Here is an 18929-nt window from a genome sequence, read left to right as displayed (position 1 = left end):
CACACATTTGGACTGATTTGTGACCACTGTTTGGGAGGGATGGTTATATTGTGTATCTGGAATGAATTTTAGGTCTCTACGTCCATCCCATGGGGAATGGGAGCAAAAACAAAAGTGTTGCATTTATATTTTTGTTCAGTGTAGTTATGGATGTTAATTAAAAGATTTAATGATCTTGCAGGCCAACAGGTTAACCCACAAATGTTGGCAAATGGAGATCAGGAACCTGCTAATGGCTTCCTGAACGATCTGTATCTCGCTCTCCGTGATTATTGTTGCTATCTACATGAGCTAATAGCTTCAGTACTGGCACAATATGACAATTACCTTTACGGGGACGAAGATGATGACGACGATGACGACGACGACGATGACGACGACGACGACGACGATGTTCAAAATATTCATGTGAGGGACAACGGTGACAACGATGAACAGCACGGGGATCACAATGCTGTGGTTGTGATCATTTTCAATGTTGGTGGAATTGAAAATGAGGAGGCATTTGAAGGCCGCATGGATGTTCGCCAGTACATCCCAGAAGAGGACCCTCAGCCAGGTGTTTCCAGGAAGAGGTCTAGAGAGATGGATGAAGAAGATTTAGGACCAAACAAAAGAATGAGATGGAGCGATGATGACTCTGAAGTATTTGAAGATGCGCACGAAGAGCTTGATCATGAAATTGGAGGCTCGAGGAAGCGTTCCCGAGAGGATTTTGAGCAAGAAGAGCAATACTTGCCTGTGTGCAAACTTCAGAGGTGTTCAATTGAGTCGACCAGCAGCAATGAAGACTAAGACTACTTCGACGGGTTTTTTCAGTATCCTTTCAGTAATCTGATGGCCTACTCAGGTGATCCTGAATCCTCTATGCTGCAATAAGCTGGGCATACACTGTGCTGCGATTTTTCAGTTGCGTTATTCGGCTCCTGATCAAACTGTAGGATTGACTCGCAGGGGTGAGAAGTTTGATCAAGGCCAAACTCGGGACGATCCCCAAAACGATCGCACGACTGAAAAATCGGCTCAAAATGGGCCAAAAATCGCACAGTGTATGCCCAGCATTAGGCTGCCGGGGGATTCCCATGATGCACTGGGTGTTTCTTCTTCACCCACTATGTTTAATAGACCTCTCTGCACTGAATGGTACTTGTTATTAACCTCTGTCTCTGTTCCATGTCTTTATACTATTTTCCTTGCCCCTCCCCAACCGGTCGCAGCAGATGGCCGCCCCTCCCTGAGCCTGGTTCTGCTGGAGGTTTCTTCCTGTTAAAAGGGAGTTTTTCCTTCCCACTGTCGCCAAAGTGCTTGCTCATAGGGGGTCATATGATTGTTGGGGTTTTCTTTGTAAGTATATCTTACAATATAAAGCGCCTTCAGGTGACTGTTGCTGTCATTTGGCGCTCTTTAAATAAAATTGAATTGAAAATTAAATAGATGTCACTGTGATGATTTCTTCCCTGCATAGAAAGCTTAGACCCAAATGCAGATTCAATGCACATGGTTAAACTATTTATGAGACTTTAGAGAGGGAATGGAGAACGTGGCTCGAGCTAGGAGTGTCAGCAGACAGCAGGAACCAGAGGAAAAGCTATCGAGAGACTGAACACCTGGCTCCTGATGGGAACAATCCAACGGGAATTCTGCAACAGAGGGAGAAGAAGTTGCTGGACGGGTAAGGGAGTTTGAGGGTAGGATGAGTACGTTGGCAGAGGAGACCTAAACACAGGGAAAACAAGGTTAAACACAGGGAAGGAGCACGCCAGAACTGGAGCAGAGGGGAAGCCTAGTTACCACTGGAGATGGCAGAACAAACTGGCGAGGAGTAGCAGGCAGCGCTGGTTTAAGAAGCCCTCCTGCTGATTGTTTGCAGATGAGGCCCAGGTGAGATGCTGGAAACTCCACCTCTGAAGTGTGGACACAGTATCCCCATTCCAAGTGGAAAAGCCCCTCAGACACTTCCATGGTGCATGACAAGAAGGATGAGAAAGCATTCATGGTCCATCCATCCCTCCGTCAGCGTAATGCCTAAAAGTTTATTCAGATGTAAATGTATTACATTTTTAAATAAAGATCATCAGTGTTTTTAATGACGCTGCATTTCATTCATGTGTCTCTATTGGACAGTGTTGTAGAAGTTACAGAAGACAGGAATCAGTTCCAGCTTGGCCTGACATTTGATCACTAGTGATGTGTGATACCACTGATTTCCTTTCCGATCCCATACCACGTAAAATTCAGGGTGGTATCGACGATACTGCTCCGATACTTTGTACAAAAACTTTACTCTTTTATTGTATCTCAAATTATAGCGTCATAATCATTACAGGACATCAGATTACTTGTTCTTATCACTTAATAATGCAGAATTCATCATATAGAAATCAAAAACCTGAAGTTGTGCACTATGTGAACACCTTGCCTGCCTGCAGCACTAAAGGACTCCCTGAGAGACGTCTGTCTCACCCTAGCAGCACCCGTCCTTCTCCTCCTCTTCAGTTTGCCTCAACATAAGCTCGTCATATTCTGTGATATGATTTACTTTGAGGTGTTTGACAAGGTTAGTGGTGTTGCCACAACACCTCACTTTCTTGCCACATGTATCGCAAACCACGTCTGGGCTGTTTGTGGATGTAAAATACGTGCGCACATGACTCCAGTTACGCTCAGCCATTGTTGTGAGTGCGCACGCCACAGGCTGCCACACATTTATACAGCCGTATTTCACACATGACTATAAAAGGCGGAAGAGGGAGTAGTTCTTTCCAATGTAGACAATCTGAATGATAGTTTCTTTCCACTGTGTTCCTGTTAATGAAAAACTACAATTTACCCCAAAATGATTCAAATATCGATATTTTAATGTGGAAACCTTCTGTTTCCACATCTGGACTTTCTGTTGCTGCCCACGCGGGTGAAACTTTCTTTGAAGTGGCTCATTGAAGTTGTAATTGATAATCAATTCCCACACAATGAGAGAATCCAATCAATTTGTTTATCAGGGGAAAGGTGTGATTTTTTAGGACACTGGAGCCTAACATTAACTGGTTTAAAATTAGCTTATTTCCATAAGAAGAAAAACATACTGAGAAAGAGATCACCAAAATATACATGTACAAATGTGAAATAGTCATATGTAGTGTGAAAGAGCTATTTGACATCTTTAAATTCAAAGTAATGTATAAATCCACTTACATAAAACATGAAAAGGCGGCGCAGCGATGCCCATCTCAGCCAGTGTATGATGGTGGGGCAAGATGGCAGCTTCCACAACATGACGCCAGCTCCTATGTATTTTTAGTAGATAAATGATACGTTTATGTATCAATTTGTTGGAAGATGTAATTACACCTTAATTATGTAATTAGAAGCAAAAATGATTTTTTTTAATCAAATCACCTCAAAAAATTACTGTACTTACTTTCTAAATCATTCTTTACCTCTGAAAGGGGTGGCTGTGGCTCAGGAGGTGGAGCAGGTCATCTACTAATCAGATGGTTTTTGGGTCGATCCCTGGCTGCTCCAGACTGCATGCTAACTGTCCTTGGGCAAGACATTAACCCCAAGTCACTCTCTGATGCATTCATCAGAGTATGAATGTGTGTGAATGTTAGGTAGAAAGCACAGAAAAAGGGCTTCTATGAACAGGTGTGAATGAGGCAACCTGTATAGAGCGCTTTGAATGTTCAGGTAGAGTAGAAAAGCACTGTAAAAATTTCTCTGTGTTGATTTCTTTTGGACCTCAAACATTACTCACCTTGTTGCAGGTTTCTTTATTAATGCTGAAAACCCAGAATGGAAACTGACCTTACTGCTTCCTTCCTTTCCAAACTATTGCGGCTCCTCCAACCAACGGCCGCGGCAGGCTAAACATGAGGACACAGATGACGTGCAACAGTAAATGGTAAATGGCCTGTATTTGTATAGCGCTTTTCTAGTCCCTAAGGACCCCAAAGCGCTTTACACAACCTGTCATCCACCCATTCACACACACATTCACACACTGGTGATGGCAAGCTACAATGTAGCCACAGCCACCCTGGGGCGCACTGACAGAGGCGAGGCTGCCGGACACTGGCGCCACCGGGCCCTCTGACCACCACCAGGCGGCAACGGGTGAAGTGTCTTGCCCAAGGACACAACGACCGAGACTGTCCAAGCCGGGGCTCGAACCGGCAACCTTCCGATTACAAGGCAAACTCCCAACTCTTGAGCCACGATCGCCCCATGAGATACACCTCTGTACTATTTGCTACTTTTATTCCACATACAACTGTCCACTGTACAAATCGGCACACGGCCTCAAACCATTAAACAAATGCACAGACTGCACAAATAACTGCACCATTTACTATGCCAAATTTCAACATTGGCCTATTGCATAACTTAGTGCAGAAGTATACATAAACCAAAAGATGCATCAAAATGATTCAAGCTGCGCTCAAGCTGCAGTCAACAGAAGGTTTCGCCTCATGCTCACCCTACCTTTCTGCTCATTAACATCAGGTGCCGTGAACAGGTGAGTGCAACCACATTTATCACACCCATTAAATCCTTTTATCTCATTGTGTTTGAATAATTGTAATTCCTTCTACTGGGATCTCAGCCAGAAGTCCATCTTTCACCTCCAGCTCATTTAAATCTCAGCTGCCAGACTTATAACAAATTCAAAGAAATAAATCATCATTCTCCTCCTCACAACCTTTTGGGTATACGATACATGGGTACAAGCCTTGTTACAGATTTGGTCACTTTTTATGAACCAAGTCACTGCCTGCATTCTGCACATCAGACACTCTTAGCTGTCCGTGCAGCCTGGCTCAATGCAAAAAGAAAACAAACCGTTTCGTGTTTTAACTCTTTGAACTTTTCTTTTGAGTTTTTAACTAAGATTTTATTGTGTTCTTTAACACACTTTGTAACTGTTTTGAAAGTGCTAGGCAAATTAACTGTTAACTATTACTGTTATTATTGTTATTGACAGTCTGGAGCTTTGGCAGTATGGAAGGTGGATGCGAGAGGGAGACTTCATGGAAACCACCTTTTTCTTTCCCATCACCATATTCCTGAATGTTTCCAAATGCATAGGTTAAAAAAAACAAAACTCGTTGCTTTTTTAAAAATTCTGCAACACTCAGAAATCCTAGCAGCTGGCACCACCAATGGACGCATAGCAATGTGGAGGATGGTGGTGCAGTCGGGTAGCAGTAGACACTAAGCCCCAGTGGAAACTGCAGACACCAACAGAAATTGGAGGAAATGTCACTCAGCTACAGGTAATGTCTTGACCAGCATTAGTACATTACTTTCGTTTGGTTTAATTACACTTTTATTTTAACTGGAGATTGACAGTAACAACACTGTTTTTCTTTGAGCCAAAATTTCATTGAAGGAAATTTCAATGCAGCTTTGATGCTGGATGGAGACAGCAACGCATTTTAAAACCCTGACTTGGACTGTGGGAATCAAGTCTTTACAATACGCACACACACACACACACACACACACACACACACACACACACACACACACACACACACACACACACACACACACACACACACACACACACACACACACACACACCAGCCTGACCAATAAGAGCCAAGAGTTGCAGTGATAGGCAGGCTGAACCAGCAAATAGCCAGAAACAACTGGTCAGTGCAGCACCGCCTCAGGTACCACATACAGATTTTAACTGGCTTCTGACTTTGTGTGGTGTGGAGTATGCTAGATTTTATATAAATATGGATGAGATTAGCTGGGGATGAACAAAATCTCCTTCAGCAACTATTAAATAGCCAGAAGGGGCCAGACAGTCAATATATTAATTCAGCGTTCCTACAGAACAGACCGTAAAGCATTCCCAAAAAGTCAAAACAATTATTTTAGCAGCTGATTTCTGTACTTAAAAAAACCCCAAACAAACATTTATTATAGCTCTATTATGTAGGTAATGTAGGAGACGTGGACACAAATACACAGAGGGTTAACGAGGGAAGTGGGAGCACACGGGGAACACAGGCGACACTGATAATCATAACGAGACACGGCAGGAGTAACACAACACTGACGGGAGACTATCAAAGTAAAACAGGAAGCACACAGAGACGCAGACCAGATTGGAAGAGAACACAGACATAGCGGGCTGGGAAAACATGGAATAAAACACAAGGAGGAGAAACGAGGCATGGGGGCTGGCAGATACACAGAGGGGGCACACAGGGGGTAAAGTCACGAGGGGAAATCAAATAAGCAACATCTTAACAGAACAACCGAGGGACCCTAAAGCTGACATCAAACAACAACAATACAAGACACACAAAAAACCAGGTAGAAGTCCCAGGACCATGACATGCAGGTGGTTACATATGGTTAAAATGATTCAAATGCACTAAGTATGCATGTTTTTCATATCAATATAGTCCATAACTTGATTACTGTCTGTAGCCCACATGATTAAACACTTTAGTTACATAAAACATGTGAGGTTAGATTTTATCTACTGTATAGCCTGTATAGTAAATTAATATGTAGCCCAATAAGTATAAAATCCAGAAAGCTACACAACATGGGGCGGTTCATTTACAAACACAGTTCTAACTTGAGTTTCACACAGTTTTTATTAGAAAACAATCAAATTGTTAAATGCTTCAAGTACACAAAATGTCAGAAATCTGCACCGTCATGAACAGAAATTTAAACCTAATTTTTCGTGATTTGTTGATTAACCCTCCGAGGTCTAAATCCCACGTTGTGCACATCAACATCACAGATTTGTACAAATAAAATTTATAACAAAGACATGTTAAATATTAAGCACTGGAAACAGCTTGTTGTTTTGTTGCCATAGCGTTTTGTTTTGTCTCCATTTAAAAGATATCAAAATCTGAGCAAACAACTTGATGTCAAAAGAATCTCTGCACATTCCGCAGTCTTTGCTGCTAAAGTGACATCACAGCATTTAAGCATGTTTGAATGAAAACATCAGCATATGAACACAAAACTGAAGAGACACTGCAACCGAATGAAAGCAGACCACTATTTAGTGACATTTGGACGTTTCCCTGAGGATTAACTGCTGTGTAATCTACCAAGAACTAAAGTAAGCTCAAATTTCAGTTTATAAACTCAAGATCATTTACTTAAATATATAAAGCCTGATTTCCCTGCTTGCCAGGACAGTATTTATGTACTTTACATTGTGCAAGACTAGACTATATTTTCCATCATAGAGAGGATGATGTGGATCTATTATTCAGGAAAACAAATGAAGACTTAACTATTTGTCAGCTGATGTAATATTTGACAAATGATACATAAATTAGAAAATGTTCTTAATCATATCTTAGAGTGACAGAAGCTCTTTTTAACACGATTATTTCTCAGATTATTTTGTTCATTTAGGAAAATAGAGAAGACGTAAGTTTTGTTCTCAAACAAACTATTAGAATTTCTGAGAAACTGAGCCTACGTGCACATGTACACGGCTATTTTTGAAAGCGCAGCTTTGTCTCTGCATTTGGGCCTTTCGTCCACACCTAAACAGCAGATTGAGTCACTGAAAGGTGAGATTTTTAAAAAGCACATTTTTGTGTTCAGGTGTGGACGAGGAAAACGGACATTTACTCAGGCAATGTCAAAAGTGTGCGCCGCTGTTGAAGTCACGCTGTGGCCACGTTATTGTTTACATGAGATCAATTTCTACAATGGCAGATGTAGACAACATACTGTGTCTGTTAATCTTAGTATCTGCAGTTTTTACACGCTTACATCAGACGTGGATTCTACATTCAACACAGACGCTCTCCCAACCCAAATCCTGACGTCGGTTTGGAAGAAATGTAATTTTAAAAAATGACATTTATGTATGCTGTATGCATTTAGTCCATTCCAAAGTTGTGAGTCTGTCTTTAGTTATTAACATTTGAAACGATGAAGGCACGTGAAAGTAACACAAAATTAGCTGCTTTTCCAGAAAAAGACAAAAACTTCTCAGAAGTACGTAAGGTTTTATGAGGTTTTCCCACCCAGGCTTCTAGACTTCTGATTGGCCAACATTTCTACACGGTTAAGATTTGGCGTGTTCTTGACAGCGTTTCACTTTGTTTTTAGTGTTTAGATGTGGAAGGAGATATTTTTTCAAAACTGCACATGTGGACTGGATTTTTATTTTTTTTTAAACGAAAAAGGAAAAACGTCCGTTTTCAAACATAGCCGTGTACGTTTGGACGCAGCCTAAAGTCATCACAAAAAAAGCAAATTCTCTGAACATTCTGGGTTGAGGTTTAGTGATCATTGTTGTTTTGTGTTCCTTGTAGTCAAAATGAGTGCAAGTGGAGACGGACCACAAAATAACCAAAACGGTAAGCACATGTACTCAGTCTTGAAACTGATGAAAAACAGATTTTCAGCAGATAGTTATGGATGTTAATTAAAAGATTTAATGATCTTGCAGGCCAACAGGTTAACCCACAAATGTTGGCAAATGGAGATCAGGAACCTGCTAATGGCTTCCTGAACGATCTGTATCTCGCTCTCAGTGATTATTGTTGCTATCTACATGAGCTAATAGCTTCAGTACTGGCACAATATGACAATTACCTTTACGGGGACGAAGACGATGACGACGACGACGATGACGACGACGACGATGACGACGACGACGACAACGACAACGACGATGACGACGATGACGACAACGACAACGACGATGACGACAACGATGACGCAAATGACGGCGGCGACGGCGACGGCAACGATGACGATGACGATGACGACGACGACGATGTTCAAAATATTCATGTGAGGGACAATAATGCCAATGGTGACAACGATGAACAGCACGGGGATGCTGTGGTTGTGATCATTTTCAATGTTGGTGGCATTGAAAATGAGGAGGCATTTGAAGGCCGCATGGATGTTCGCCAGTACATCCCAGAAGAGGACCCTCAGCCAGGTGTTTCCAGGAAGAGGTCTAGAGAGAGGGATGAAGAAGATTTAGGAGCAAACAAAAGAATGAGATGGAGCGATGATGACTCTGAAGTATTTGAAGATGCGCACGAAGAGCTTGAACACGAAACTGGAGGCTCGAGGAAGCGTTCCCGAGAGGATTTTGAGCAAGAAGAGGAATACTTGCCTGTGTGCAAACTTCAGAGGTGTTCAATTGAGTCGACCAGCAGCAATGAAGACTAAGACTACTTCGACGGGTTTTTTCAGTATCCTTTCAGTAATCTGATGGCCTACTCAGGTGATCCTGAATCCTCTATGCTGCAATAAGCTGGGCATACACTGTGCTGCGATTTTTCAGTCGCGTTATTCGGCTCCTGATCAAACTGTAGGATTGACTCGCAGGGGTGAGAAGTTTGATCAAGGCCAAACTCGGGACGATCCCCAAAACGATCGCACGACTGAAAAATCGGCTCAAAATGGGCCAAAAATCGCACAGTGTATGCCCAGCATTAGGCTGCCGGGGGATTCCCATGATGCACTGGGTGTTTCTTCTTCACCCACTATGTTTAATAGACCTCTCTGCACTGAATGGTACTTGTTATTAACCTCTGTCTCTGTTCCATGTCTTTATACTATTTTCCTTGCCCCTCCCCAACCGGTCGCAGCAGATGGCCGCCCCTCCCTGAGCCTGGTTCTGCTGGAGGTTTCTTCCTGTTAAAAGGGAGTTTTTCCTTCCCACTGTCGCCAAAGTGCTTGCTCATAGGGGGTCATATGATTGTTGGGGTTTTCTTTGTAAGTATATCTTACAATATAAAGCGCCTTCAGGTGACTGTTGCTGTCATTTGGCGCTCTTTAAATAAAATTGAATTGAAAATTAAATAGATGTCACTGTGATGATTTCTTCCCTGCATAGAAAGCTTAGACCCAAATGCAGATTCAATGCACATGGTTAAACTATTTATAAGACTTTGTTTAAAGAGAGGGAATGGAGAACGTGGCTCGAGCTAGGAGTGTCAGCAGACAGCAGGAACCAGAGGAAAAGCTATCGAGAGACTGAACACCTGGCTCCTGATGGGAACAATCCAACGGGAATTCTGCAACAGAGGGAGAAGAAGTTGCTGGACGGGTAAGGGAGTTTGAGGGTAGGATGAGTATGTTGGCAGAGGAGACCTAAACACAGGGAAAACAAGGTTAAACACAGGGAAGGAGCACGCCAGAACTGGAGCAGAGGGGAAGCCTAGTTACCACTGGAGATGGCAGAACAAACTGGCGAGGAGTAGCAGGCAGCGCTGGTTTAAGAAGCCCTCCTGCTGATTGTTTGCAGATGAGGCCCAGGTGAGATGCTGGAAACTCCACCTCTGAAGTGTGGACACAGTATCCCCATTCCAAGTGGAAAAGCCCCTCAGACACTTCCATGGTGCATGACAAGAAGGATGAGAAAGCATTCATGGTCCATCCATCCCTCCGTCAGCGTAATGCCTAAAAGTTTATTCAGATGTAAATGTATTACATTTTTAAATAAAGATCATCAGTGTTTTTAATGACGCTGCAGTTCATTCATGTGTCTCTATTGGACAGTGTTGTAGAAGTTACAGAAGACAGGAATCAGTTCCAGCTTGGCCTGACATTTGATCACTAGTGATGTGTGATACCACTGATTTCCTTTCCGATCCCATACCAAGTAAAATTCAGGGTGGTATCGACGATACTGCTCCGATACTTTGTACAAAAACTTTACTCTTTTATTGTATCTCAAATTATAGCGTCATAATCATTACAGGACATCAGATTACTTGTTCTTATCACTTAATAATGCAGAATTCATCATATAGAAATCAAAAACCTGAAGTTGTGCACTATGTGAACACCTTGCCTGCCTGCAGCACTAAAGGACTCCCTGAGAGACGTCTGTCTCACCCTAGCAGCACCCGTCCTTCTCCTCCTCTTCAGTTTGCCTCAACATAAGCTCGTCATATTCTGTGATATGATTTACTTTGAGGTGTTTGACAAGGTTAGTGGTGTTGCCACAACACCTCACTTTCTTGCCACATGTATCGCAAACCACGTCTGGGCTGTTTGTGGATGTAAAATACGTGCGCACATGACTCCAGTTACGCTCAGCCATTGTTGTGAGTGCGCACGCCACAGGCTGCCACACATTTATACAGCCGTATTTCACACATGACTATAAAAGGCGGAAGAGGGAGTAGTTCTTTCCAATGTAGACAATCTGAATGATAGTTTCTTTCCACTGTGTTCCTGTTAATGAAAAACTACAATTTACCCCAAAATGATTCAAATATCGATATTTTAATGTGGAAACCTTCTGTTTCCACATCTGGACTTTCTGTTGCTGCCCACGCGGGTGAAACTTTCTTTGAAGTGGCTCATTGAAGTTGTAATTGATAATCAATTCCCACACAATGTGAGAATCCAATCAATTTGTTTATCAGGGGAAAGGTGTGATTTCTTAGGACACTGGAGCCTAACATTAACTGGTTTAAAATTAGCTTATTTCCATAAGAAGAAAAACATACTGAGAAAGAGATCACCAAAATATACATGTACAAATGTGAAATAGTCATATGTAGTGTGAAAGAGCTATTTGACATCTTTAAATTCAAAGTAATGTATAAATCCACTTACATAAAACATGAAAAGGCGGCGCAGCGATGCCCATCTCAGCCAGTGTATGATGGTGGGGCAAGATGGCAGCTTCCACAACATGACGCCAGCTCCTATGTATTTTTAGTAGATAAATGATACGTTTATGTATCAATTTGTTGGAAGATGTAATTACACCTTAATTATGTAATTAGAAGCAAAAATGATTTTTTTTTAAATCAAATCACCTCAAAAAATTACTGTACTTACTTTCTAAATCATTCTTTACCTCTGAAAGGGGTGGCTGTGGCTCAGGAGGTGGAGCAGGTCATCTACTAATCAGATGGTTTTTGGGTCGATCCCTGGCTGCTCCAGACTGCATGCTAACTGTCCTTGGGCAAGACATTAACCCCAAGTCACTCTCTGATGCATTCATCAGAGTATGAATGTGTGTGAATGTTAGGTAGAAAGCACAGAAAAAGGGCTTCTATGAACAGGTGTGAATGAGGCAACCTGTATAGAGCGCTTTGAATGTTCAGGTAGAGTAGAAAAGCACTGTAAAAATTTCTCTGTGTTGATTTCTTTTGGACCTCAAACATTACTCACCTTGTTGCAGGTTTCTTTATTAATGCTGAAAACCCAGAATGGAAACTGACCTTACTGCTTCCTTCCTTTCCAAACTATTGCGGCTCCTCCAACCAACGGCCGCGGCAGGCTAAACATGAGGACACAGATGACGTGCAACAGTAAATGGTAAATGGCCTGTATTTGTATAGCGCTTTTCTAGTCCCTAAGGACCCCAAAGCGCTTTACACAACCTGTCATCCACCCATTCACACACACATTCACACACTGGTGATGGCAAGCTACAATGTAGCTGTTATGTATGAACCAAGAATTATTGTGTGCTATGCAAGCCATCGCCAGTAGGGGGCACCACGCCCAGTTATGTGTGTATGTTACTTCTGTGTGATCCCAATAAAGAAGAAGTCAACTTGTAAACAAACTGTTGTATGTGCAGTCTGACTCGGCATAATCCTTAATAGTGTATTGACACTACAGTGGAAATATAACAGTAGCCACAGCCACCCTGGGGCGCACTGACAGAGGCGAGGCTGCCGGACACTGGCGCCACCGGGCCCTCTGACCACCACCAGTAGGCAACGGGTGAAGTGTCTTGCCCAAGGACACAACGACCGAGACTGTCCAAGCCGGGGCTCGAACCGGCAACCTTCCGATTACAAGGCGAACTCCCAACTCTTGAGCCACGATCGCCCCATGAGATACACCTCTGTACTATTTGCTACTTTTATTCCACATACAACTGTCCACTGTACAAATCGGCACACGGCCTCAAACCATTAAACAAATGCACAGACTGCACAAATAACTGCACCATTTACTATGCCAAATTTCAACATTGGCCTATTGCATAACTTAGTGCAGAAGTATACATAAACCAAAAGATGCATCAAAATGATTCAAGCTGCGCTCAAGCTGCAGTCAACAGAAGGTTTCGCCTCATGCTCACCCTACCTTTCTGCTCATTAACATCAGGTGCCGTGAACAGGTGAGTGCAACCACATTTATCACACCCATTAAATCCTTTTATCTCATTGTGTTTGAATAATTGTAATTCCTTCTACTGGGATCTCAGCCAGAAGTCCATCTTTCACCTCCAGCTCATTTAAATCTCAGCTGCCAGACTTATAACAAATTCAAAGAAATAAATCATCATTCTCCTCCTCACAACCTTTTGGGTATACGATACATGGGTACAAGCCTTGTTACAGATTTGGTCACTTTTTATGAACCAAGTCACTGCCTGCATTCTGCACATCAGACACTCTTAGCTGTCCGTGCAGCCTGGCTCAATGCAAAAAGAAAACAAACCGTTTCGTGTTTTAACTCTTTGAACTTTTCTTTTGAGTTTTTAACTAAGATTTTATTGTGTTCTTTAACACACTTTGTAACTGTTTTGAAAGTGCTAGGCAAATTAACTGTTAACTATTACTGTTATTATTGTTATTGACAGTCTGGAGCTTTGGCAGTATGGAAGGTGGATGCGAGAGGGAGACTTCATGGAAACCACCTTTTTCTTTCCCATCACCATATTCCTGAATGTTTCCAAATGCATAGGTTAAAAAAAACAAAACTCGTTGCTTTTTTAAAAATTCTGCAACACTCAGAAATCCTAGCAGCTGGCACCACCAATGGACGCATAGCAATGTGGAGGATGGTGGTGCAGTCAGGTAGCAGTAGACACTAAGCCCCAGTGGAAACTGCAGACACCAACAGAAATTGGAGGAAATGTCACTCAGCTACAGGTAATGTCTTGACCAGCATTAGTACATTACTTTCGTTTGGTTTAATTACACTTTTATTTTAACTGGAGATTGACAGTAACAACACTGTTTTTCTTTGAGCCAAAATTTCATTGAAGGAAATTTCAATGCAGCTTTGATGCTGGATGGAGACAGCAACGCATTTTAAAACCCTGACTTGGACTGTGGGAATCAAGTCTTTACAATACGCACACACACACACACACACACACACACACACACACACACACACACACACACACACACACACACACACACACACACACACACACACACACACACACCAGCCTGACCAATAAGAGCCAAGAGTTGCAGTGATAGGCAGGCTGAACCAGCAAATAGCCAGAAACAACTGGTCAGTGCAGCACCGCCTCAGGTACCACATACAGATTTTAACTGGCTTCTGACTTTGTGTGGTGTGGAGTATGCTAGATTTTATATAAATATGGATGAGATTAGCTGGGGATGAACAAAATCTCCTTCAGCAACTATTAAATAGCCAGAAGGGGCCAGACAGTCAATATATTAATTCAGCGTTCCTACAGAACAGACCGTAAAGCATTCCCAAAAAGTCAAAACAATTATTTTAGCAGCTGATTTCTGTACTTAAAAAAACCCCAAACAAACATTTATTATAGCTCTATTATGTAGGTAATGTAGGAGACGTGGACACAAATACACAGAGGGTTAACGAGGGAAGTGGGAGCACACGGGGAACACAGGCGACACTGATAATCATAACGAGACACGGCAGGAGTAACACAACACTGACGGGAGACTATCAAAGTAAAACAGGAAGCACACAGAGACGCAGACCAGATTGGAAGAGAACACAGACATAGCGGGCTGGGAAAACATGGAATAAAACACAAGGAGGAGAAACGAGGCATGGGGGCTGGCAGATACACAGAGGGGGCACACAGGGGGTAAAGTCACGAGGGGAAATCAAATAAGCAACATCTTAACAGAACAACCGAGGGACCCTAAAGCTGACATCAAACAACAACAATACAAGACACACAAAAAACCAGGTAGAAGTCCCAGGACCATGACATGCAGGTGGTTACATATGGTTAAAATGATTCAAATGCACTAAGTATGCATGTTTTTCATATCAATATAGTCCATAACTTGATTACTGTCTGTAGCCCACATGATTAAACACTTTAGTTACATAAAACATGTGAGGTTAGATTTTATCTACTGTATAGCCTGTATAGTAAATTAATATGTAGCCCAATAAGTATAAAATCCAGAAAGCTACACAACATGGGGCGGTTCATTTACAAACACAGTTCTAACTTGAGTTTCACACAGTTTTTATTAGAAAACAATCAAATTGTTAAATGCTTCAAGTACACAAAATGTCAGAAATCTGCACCGTCATGAACAGAAATTTAAACCTAATTTTTCGTGATTTGTTGATTAACCCTCCGAGGTCTAAATCCCACGTTGTGCACATCAACATCACAGATTTGTACAAATAAAATTTATAACAAAGACATGTTAAATATTAAGCACTGGAAACAGCTTGTTGTTTTGTTGCCATAGCGTTTTGTTTTGTCTCCATTTAAAAGATATCAAAATCTGAGCAAACAACTTGATGTCAAAAGAATCTCTGCACATTCCGCAGTCTTTGCTGCTAAAGTGACATCACAGCATTTAAGCATGTTTGAATGAAAACATCAGCATATGAACACAAAACTGAAGAGACACTGCAACCGAATGAAAGCAGACCACTATTTAGTGACATTTGGACGTTTCCCTGAGGATTAACTGCTGTGTAATCTACCAAGAACTAAAGTAAGCTCAAATTTCAGTTTATAAACTCAAGATCATTTACTTAAATATATAAAGCCTGATTTCCCTGCTTGCCAGGACAGTATTTATGTACTTTACATTGTGCAAGACTAGACTATATTTTCCATCATAGAGAGGATGATGTGGATCTATTATTCAGGAAAACAAATGAAGACTTAACTATTTGTCAGCTGATGTAATATTTGACAAATGATACATAAATTAGAAAATGTTCTTAATCATATCTTAGAGTGACAGAAGCTCTTTTTAACACGATTATTTCTCAGATTATTTTGTTCATTTAGGAAAATAGAGAAGACGTAAGTTTTGTTCTCAAACAAACTATTAGAATTTCTGAGAAACTGAGCCTACGTGCACATGTACACGGCTATTTTTGAAAGCGCAGCTTTGTCTCTGCATTTGGGCCTTTCGTCCACACCTAAACAGCAGATTGAGTCACTGAAAGGTGAGATTTTTAAAAAGGACGTTTTTGTGTTCAGGTGTGGACGAGGAAAACGGACATTTACTCAGGCAATGTCAAAAGTGTGCGCCGCTGTTGAAGTCACGCTGTGGCCACGTTATTGTTTACATGAGATCAATTTCTACAATGGCAGATGTAGACAACATACTGTGTCTGTTAATCTTAGTATCTGCAGTTTTTACACGCTTACATCAGACGTGGATTCTACATTCAACACAGACGCTCTCCCAACCCAAATCCTGACGTCGGTTTGGAAGAAATGTAATTTTAAAAAATGACATTTATGTATGCTGTATGCATTTAGTCCATTCCAAAGTTGTGAGTCTGTCTTTAGTTATTAACATTTGAAACGATGAAGGCACGTGAAAGTAACACAAATTAGCTGCTTTTCCAGAAAAAGACAAAAACTTCTCAGAAGTACGTAAGGTTTTATGAGGTTTTCCCACCCAGGCTTCTAGACTTCTGATTGGCCAACATTTCTACACGGTTAAGATTTGGCGTGTTCTTGACAGCGTTTCACTTTGTTTTTAGTGTTTAGATGTGGAAGGAGATATTTTTTCAAAACTGCACATGTGGACTGGATTTTTATTTTTTTTTAAACGAAAAAGGAAAAACGTCCGTTTTCAAACATAGCCGTGTACGTTTGGACGCAGCCTAAAGTCATCACAAAAAAAGCAAATTCTCTGAACATTCTGGGTTGAGGTTTAGTGATCATTGTTGTTTTGTGTTCCTTGTAGTCAAAATGAGTGCAAGTGGAGACGGACCACAAAATAACCAAAACGGTAAGCACATGTACTCAGTCTTGAAACTGATGAAAAACAGATTTTCAGCAGATAGTTATGGATGTTAATTAAAAGATTTAATGATCTTGCAGGCCAACAGGTTAACCCACAAATGTTGGCAAATGGAGATCAGGAACCTGCTAATGGCTTCCTGAACGATCTGTATCTCGCTCTCTGTGATTATTGTTGCTATCTACATGAGCTAATAGCTTCAGTACTGGCACAATATGACAATTACCTTTACGGGGACGAAGACGATGACGACGACGACGATGACGACGATGACGACGACGACGACAACGACAACGACGATGACGACGATGACGACAACGACAACGACAACGACAACGACGATGACGACAACGATGACGCAAATGACGGCGGCGACGGCGACGGCAACGATGACGATGACGATGACGACGACGACGATGTTCAAAATATTCATGTGAGGGACAATAATGCCAATGGTGACAACGATGAACAGCACGGGGATGCTGTGGTTGTGATCATTTTCAATGTTGGTGGCATTGAAAATGAGGAGGCATTTGAAGGCCGCATGGATGTTCGCCAGTACATCCCAGAAGAGGACCCTCAGCCAGGTGTTTCCAGGAAGAGGTCTAGAGAGAGGGATGAAGAAGATTTAGGAGCAAACAAAAGAATGAGATGGAGCGATGATGACTCTGAAGTATTTGAAGATGCGCACGAAGAGCTTGAACACGAAACTGGAGGCTCGAGGAAGCGTTCCCGAGAGGATTTTGAGCAAGAAGAGGAATACTTGCCTGTGTGCAAACTTCAGAGGTGTTCAATTGAGTCGACCAGCAGCAATGAAGACTAAGACTACTTCGACGGGTTTTTTCAGTATCCTTTCAGTAATCTGATGGCCTACTCAGGTGATCCTGAATCCTCTATGCTGCAATAAGCTGGGCATACACTGTGCTGCGATTTTTCAGTCGCGTTATTCGGCTCCTGATCAAACTGTAGGATTGACTCGCAGGGGTGAGAAGTTTGATCAAGGCCAAACTCGGGACGATCCCCAAAACGATCGCACGACTGAAAAATCGGCTCAAAATGGGCCAAAAATCGCACAGTGTATGCCCAGCATTAGGCTGCCGGGGGATTCCCATGATGCACTGGGTGTTTCTTCTTCACCCACTATGTTTAATAGACCTCTGCACTGAATGGTACTTGTTATTAACCTCTGTCTCTGTTCCATGTCTTTATACTATTTTCCTTGCCCCTCCCCAACCGGTCGCAGCAGATGGCCGCCCCTCCCTGAGCCTGGTTCTGCTGGAGGTTTCTTCCTGTTAAAAGGGAGTTTTTCCTTCCCACTGTCGCCAAAGTGCTTGCTCATAGGGGGTCATATGATTGTTGGGGTTTTCTTTGTAAGTATATCTTACAATATAAAGCGCCTTCAGGTGACTGTTGCTGTCATTTGGCGCTCTTTAAATAAAATTGAATTGAAAATTAAATAGATGTCACTGTGATGATTTCTTCCCTGCATAGAAAGCTTAGACCCAAATGCAGATTCAATGCACATGGTTAAACTATTTATGAGACTTTAGAGAGGGAATGGAGAACGTGGCTCGAGCTAGGAGTGTCAGCAGACAGCAGGAACCAGAGGAAAAGCTATCGAGAGACTGAACACCTGGCTCCTGATGGGAACAATCCAACGGGAATTCTGCAACAGAGGGAGAAGAAGTTGCTGGACGGGTAAGGGAGTTTGAGGGTAGGATGAGTATGTTGGCAGAGGAGACCTAAACACAGGGAAAACAAGGTTAAACACAGGGAAGGAGCACGCCAGAACTGGAGCAGAGGGGAAGCCTAGTTACCACTGGAGATGGCAGAACAAACTGGCGAGGAGTAGCAGGCAGCGCTGGTTTAAGAAGCCCTCCTGCTGATTGTTTGCAGATGAGGCCCAGGTGAGATGCTGGAAACTCCACCTCTGAAGTGTGGACACAGTATCCCCAT

General features: G+C 42.2%; 3 protein-coding genes and 1 long non-coding RNA gene across 12 annotated transcripts; 3 read left to right on the top strand and 1 right to left on the bottom strand.

The window, feature by feature from the left end:
• The first annotated feature begins 24 nt into the window (after positions 1-24).
• On the top strand, positions 25-1431 carry LOC146663424 (uncharacterized). Its single transcript, XM_085416184.1, has one exon. It carries the CDS (start codon positions 151-153, stop codon positions 793-795), a length of 645 nt encoding a protein of 214 aa, XP_085272310.1. The 5' UTR covers positions 25-150; the 3' UTR covers positions 796-1431.
• A 6797-nt stretch (positions 1432-8228) lies between these two features.
• LOC146663423 (uncharacterized) lies at positions 8229-9828 on the top strand. The gene is made up of 2 exons (XM_085416182.1): positions 8229-8363; positions 8456-9828. Exons 1-2 carry the CDS (start codon positions 8324-8326, stop codon positions 9190-9192), a joined length of 777 nt encoding a protein of 258 aa, XP_085272308.1. The 5' UTR covers positions 8229-8323; the 3' UTR covers positions 9193-9828.
• A 76-nt stretch (positions 9829-9904) lies between these two features.
• LOC146663422 (uncharacterized) lies at positions 9905-12520 on the bottom strand. 9 transcript variants are annotated; one of them, XR_014913033.1, is made up of 4 exons: positions 11843-12150; positions 11596-11687; positions 10195-10428; positions 9905-10043 (listed from the first exon to the last, which is right to left on the bottom strand). It is a non-coding gene; the product is annotated as an uncharacterized LOC146663422 (long non-coding RNA). The 9 variants fall into 9 exon arrangements; XR_014913032.1 differs by having other exon boundaries at positions 9945-10119; XR_014913036.1 differs by adding an exon at positions 12210-12520 and having other exon boundaries at positions 9952-10428; positions 11843-11945.
• Positions 12521-16825: 4305 nt separating this feature from the next.
• LOC146663421 (uncharacterized) lies at positions 16826-18430 on the top strand. Its single transcript, XM_085416177.1, has one exon. It carries the CDS (start codon positions 17023-17025, stop codon positions 17794-17796), a length of 774 nt encoding a protein of 257 aa, XP_085272303.1. The 5' UTR covers positions 16826-17022; the 3' UTR covers positions 17797-18430.
• Positions 18431-18929: the final 499 nt, after the last annotated feature.

This window comes from Rhamphochromis longiceps, linkage group LG8, assembly GCF_057381845.1.
Source record: "Rhamphochromis longiceps isolate RC_006_pf linkage group LG8, R_longiceps_female_GT1.1, whole genome shotgun sequence".
NCBI classification, from domain to species: domain Eukaryota; kingdom Metazoa; phylum Chordata; class Actinopteri; order Cichliformes; family Cichlidae; genus Rhamphochromis; species Rhamphochromis longiceps.
The sequence above is the reverse complement of the archived record's forward strand: the minus strand, read 5'-3'. Positions and strand labels throughout refer to the sequence as shown.

Bases quoted from the DNA above. Each gene is read 5' to 3' on its own strand.
- LOC146663424 (XM_085416184.1), top strand. From the start codon at position 151: ATGTTAATTAAAAGATTTAATGATCTTGCAGGCCAACAGGTTAACCCA.
- LOC146663423 (XM_085416182.1), top strand. From the start codon at position 8,324: ATGAGTGCAAGTGGAGACGGACCACAAAATAACCAAAACG. The intron at 8,364-8,455 runs GTAAGCACATGT...ATGATCTTGCAG, and splicing joins ACCACAAAATAACCAAAACG to GCCAACAGGTTAACCCACAA.
- LOC146663421 (XM_085416177.1), top strand. From the start codon at position 17,023: ATGTTAATTAAAAGATTTAATGATCTTGCAGGCCAACAGGTTAACCCA.